The 3,872-nt window shown below is 33.9% G+C and overlaps 1 protein-coding gene across 1 annotated transcript; it reads right to left on the bottom strand.

Moving 5' to 3' along the window:
* Nucleotides 1-518: 518 nt before the first annotated feature.
* On the bottom strand, nucleotides 519-1,762 carry LOC135226807 (cuticle protein-like). Its single transcript, XM_064266498.1, has 3 exons — nucleotides 1,741-1,762; nucleotides 1,407-1,481; nucleotides 519-1,144 (listed from the first exon to the last, which is right to left on the bottom strand). Exons 1-3 carry the CDS (start codon nucleotides 1,750-1,752, stop codon nucleotides 659-661), a joined length of 573 nt encoding a protein of 190 aa, XP_064122568.1. The 5' UTR covers nucleotides 1,753-1,762; the 3' UTR covers nucleotides 519-658.
* Nucleotides 1,763-3,872: the final 2,110 nt, after the last annotated feature.

Below are 3,872 nucleotides of genomic sequence, written 5' to 3'. Positions count from 1 at the left end.
GTGCCACGGGAAAGAAGTTTGAAGTTTTGCGAAAGCATTGTAAACCAGTAGAAAAATCCGTCGATGTTTAATTGCGTTGATAATTATTTTGGTTTTCATGTTTGAACTATATTATCACCGTAAAAAAACAGATTTTGTTTTCTTCCGTTTCTCGGGTTTCTCTCAAACATTCTCATTAATATGGTCCTAGGCTTCGCCAATGAATTAATGCTCCAATGATATCAGATAGGAAATTTGACCTTTAAATATTTGGGGACTTTGTAAAACCGTAATTCTCTGTGTCAGTAACGATTTCCTGTGATTGGTTGTCTCATACAGTAATGAACACCTAAATTCTTTATGTATTATTAATGAAGAACATATTCATGTTTAGGATAGATTGCCCTGAAAACAATAAACCTGTTGACAAATCGAGAAGCGATATATAAAAAAATATTTTAGTAAAATTGATTAACAAAGTAATATAAATGAATGCACTAAATAAAACTTCTATAAAATCACTACTATTTATTATGCATAAATTAAGTCAGAATTTACACTAGGGGAAATCTAAAAAGTTCCTGTAAAACGTCTTCTGGAAATACGATTAAATACTTTGCATAAATTAAATCAGCGTTTGCCTTCCTTACAGTTAACATCACTCTAGCAAGAAGTGGGTTTACTGAGGGGCGCCGTAGGACCTGCTGGGTGGGCCATATACGGCGTTTGGGGTCTCCTTTTCTTCCTCCTCCGAATCCTCTGAAGCAGCTTGGTAAGTAGGCCTTGGTTTGGGAGTTTTGGATGGTTTCCGAGGAGCGTAAGTAGGTCTAGAATAAGTAGGCCTAGCTTTGGGTTCTGGAGCTTCGTAGATGGGAGCTGGCTCAGACGATTCGTCAGACTCCTCCTCGGGTTCTGCGTACTGGGCTTCTCCCTCGTAGGAGACCTCAGCTATGTAGCCGGAGTCTCCGTCGACGTAATACGTGACTGTCTGGCGACGTCCATCGGGGAGTTGGACGCTGTAGGACCCTTGTGTGTTGTCCTCCTCACGTTCCTCCTGGTGGTTGAAGTCGGCGCCTGAGTAGCCATCCTCCACGGCGAACTCGAAGTTGTAGTTAGCAGGTTCGGTGGACTCCTCGGAGGAGTATTCGGAAGATGGTTGTTGTACCTGAGACAAAAGTCTAATTAGACTCAAGGTTCATCAATGGAAAAAAGGGCAAAATATGCTCGGTTAGCCGTGTCGAGGTCAGTTTCTCAATGATGTCAATTTGATAGACTGATGACGTTTAAAAACTACATATATTTCATCTCAGCCGCTTATCAGTTATGTACGTCAAAATAATATATCAAATACATTACAGTTAATAGTAATTTTTTATTGTATATATTGAACGGAAATAGAATATTACAATAGTTCGGTTTAAGCCTACCTCAGGAGGCCCGTAGAGTTTACTTGGCTGCTTATCAGCTGCCGCAGCTGATACCAGCGCCAGGAGGAACAGAACCTGGAAGAGAATAAACCAATAAATTCACTTAGACAAAAAAGCCGACATCTATCGTATAAGCACGAAATATGGCGATGTTACTTATAACTTTGTAGAAAAGCAGTAGTCCCATGGATCCAAAAGAAAGAATAAGTTTATCTATAGCACCGATATCCACAATTCACAATCCACATTCCCACGCAATCACCATCACCAGGAACTTTTGCCTTCGTAGTTTAAAAACACGTGAGCTCAAATACAATTTCCTCTAGAAACAGACCTTTGAGTTCATCTTGAGAATGTTGTAGGAGATATGATGCTTAGTTTCTAGATACCCGCTATATTTATACGCGAGCTCCAGGGCATAGTGAACCACGAACGAGAATTCAGCCTTGGGCAAAAAATCACGAAAAAATCACATTCGTGATTAAATGGGAGAAACCCCATTTCCCTAGACGTCTCAAGGATTTGCGTCCAGCTTTCCAGCACTCTGGAAGTTATGGATATCAGTATTGTATTGTACATATACACATCATAAGTATATAAGTATATGTATATGTATATGTATATGTATATATATATATATATATATATATATATATATATATATATATATATATATATATATATATATATATATATATAATTCTCCCCGCATATATATATATATATATATATATATATATATATATATATATATATATATACAGACATACATATATATATATATATATATATATATATATACATATATATATATATAAATTTTTCTATCCTTACCTCAGCAACCCAAGCATCCTTTCTAACAACATTGAGTCACTTTTCATTAAACACCTATCACCTAATTAAAACAATTACGTCTCTGCCGTCTCTGCCACTCCCCTTTCTTTGGCCTGAAGTGTAGTTCGGTCGGTCCTCACGTTCTAGTCATTCTGCTCTTCTTCTCTGAACTGATAGGTAGTCTTTAATCTTAGAAGCTTCTGTCAATAATTCATATTTTTGGATTGTTTTTTTTTTTTTAATGAATAAATTTTATTCCAGACTGATGATGTGCCAATGTATTGGGGAACGAAACGTCTCTTTAATAGATTGATCATGTAAGCTGTGGTCTTGCTGGAACCCCCCTGTTGGAATGTATGGCTGTCTCCCCGCTGTCATATTATTATAATATAATATATATATATATATATATATATATATATATATATATATATATATATATATAAAGATATAATATATATATGTGTGTGTGTGTGTGTGTGTGTGTATGTATGTATATATACATCAGTGTATGCGTGTATGTAGCGTGTATAAATATAGTTATGTTTATAACTATATTCTACTGATGTGTTGGTAACGATAACTTTAATTAACACATTCTGAAAAATCATTTTCTAACAATACTCTAGTTTTCGTTATTCATAAGTTTACACTGACCCGATGGAAGGAACATAATAGAGCAGAACGTAAAATAAAATCAAGAAGTTGTGCTAAAAAGTAAAGAAGGCAATTTTACGTGAAATCTGGAGTGTTTAAAAAGTTATTTTAAAAGTAAAAAGAAATATACTCTTAATAATATTATACATAAACATGAAATCATAAATCTAGTTAAATTATAATTTCTACAAAAGAAAACTATTGCATATTCTTCACATTTAGTACAGATTTTCATCAACCATGCTCTTTTTAACTACTCAATAAAGGCATTATTCCCAGTATACATGTTCATTCCGACAATATATCCACTTTTAAAGAAAATTTTCACAAACCAATAATGAATTTTCTTGTTTATTTGTTTCTCAAAAGCGTGAAGGGGATTAGGCTACAGTCAAAGTATAATCGAATTCAACGGCCTCTTGGTCTTCATTTCCTGTCTCAGTCTAAAAAAATTAATAATAATAAATAAAAGCTACAGGTTAAAGGGTCTAGTCTTTGAAAGACCACTAGACGGAGTAACAACTTCTCTTCTTACCTTTCTGAATCAGTGTATTTTATTCTCGACCAGAGATAAAACTGGAAACTAAAAATGTCAAACATAATTATGTTCCTATCACATTTTCTTTTAGGTTATTAATACAGTCGTGGGATATTTTTAGTAAAAAGTAGCTTACCACCAATTCGAATAATGATTTCTAGAGAATCATTTGTATGATACTGATATACGGTCTTTTTTTATCTTGTTCAACAAATAAATGATAATTCTAGATAAACTTCAGTGACTGGACAATCTCAGACGTAGAAAAGGAAGTTTTGTAGGAAACAGTATTTTTATTTATTTACTTATTCATTTATTTATTTATTCATTTACTTATTTATTTATATATTTACAAAAAGGTAACAGCACTAACTCAGGGAAGCGTCTTAATATAAAACCACTTGTGAGGAAAAATGATGTTTATACACCAACTCGAC

This window comes from Macrobrachium nipponense, chromosome 15 (assembly GCF_015104395.2).
Source record: "Macrobrachium nipponense isolate FS-2020 chromosome 15, ASM1510439v2, whole genome shotgun sequence".
NCBI classification, from domain to species: Eukaryota; Metazoa; Arthropoda; class Malacostraca; order Decapoda; family Palaemonidae; genus Macrobrachium; species Macrobrachium nipponense.
The sequence above is the reverse complement of the archived record's forward strand: the minus strand, read 5'-3'. Positions and strand labels throughout refer to the sequence as shown.

Excerpts from the sequence above, each read along its gene's own strand:
- LOC135226807 (XM_064266498.1), bottom strand. Across the intron at positions 1,145-1,406 it reads AACTCTACGGGCCTCCTGAG|GTACAACAACCATCTTCCGA; the intron begins GTAGGCTTAAAC and ends CTTTTGTCTCAG.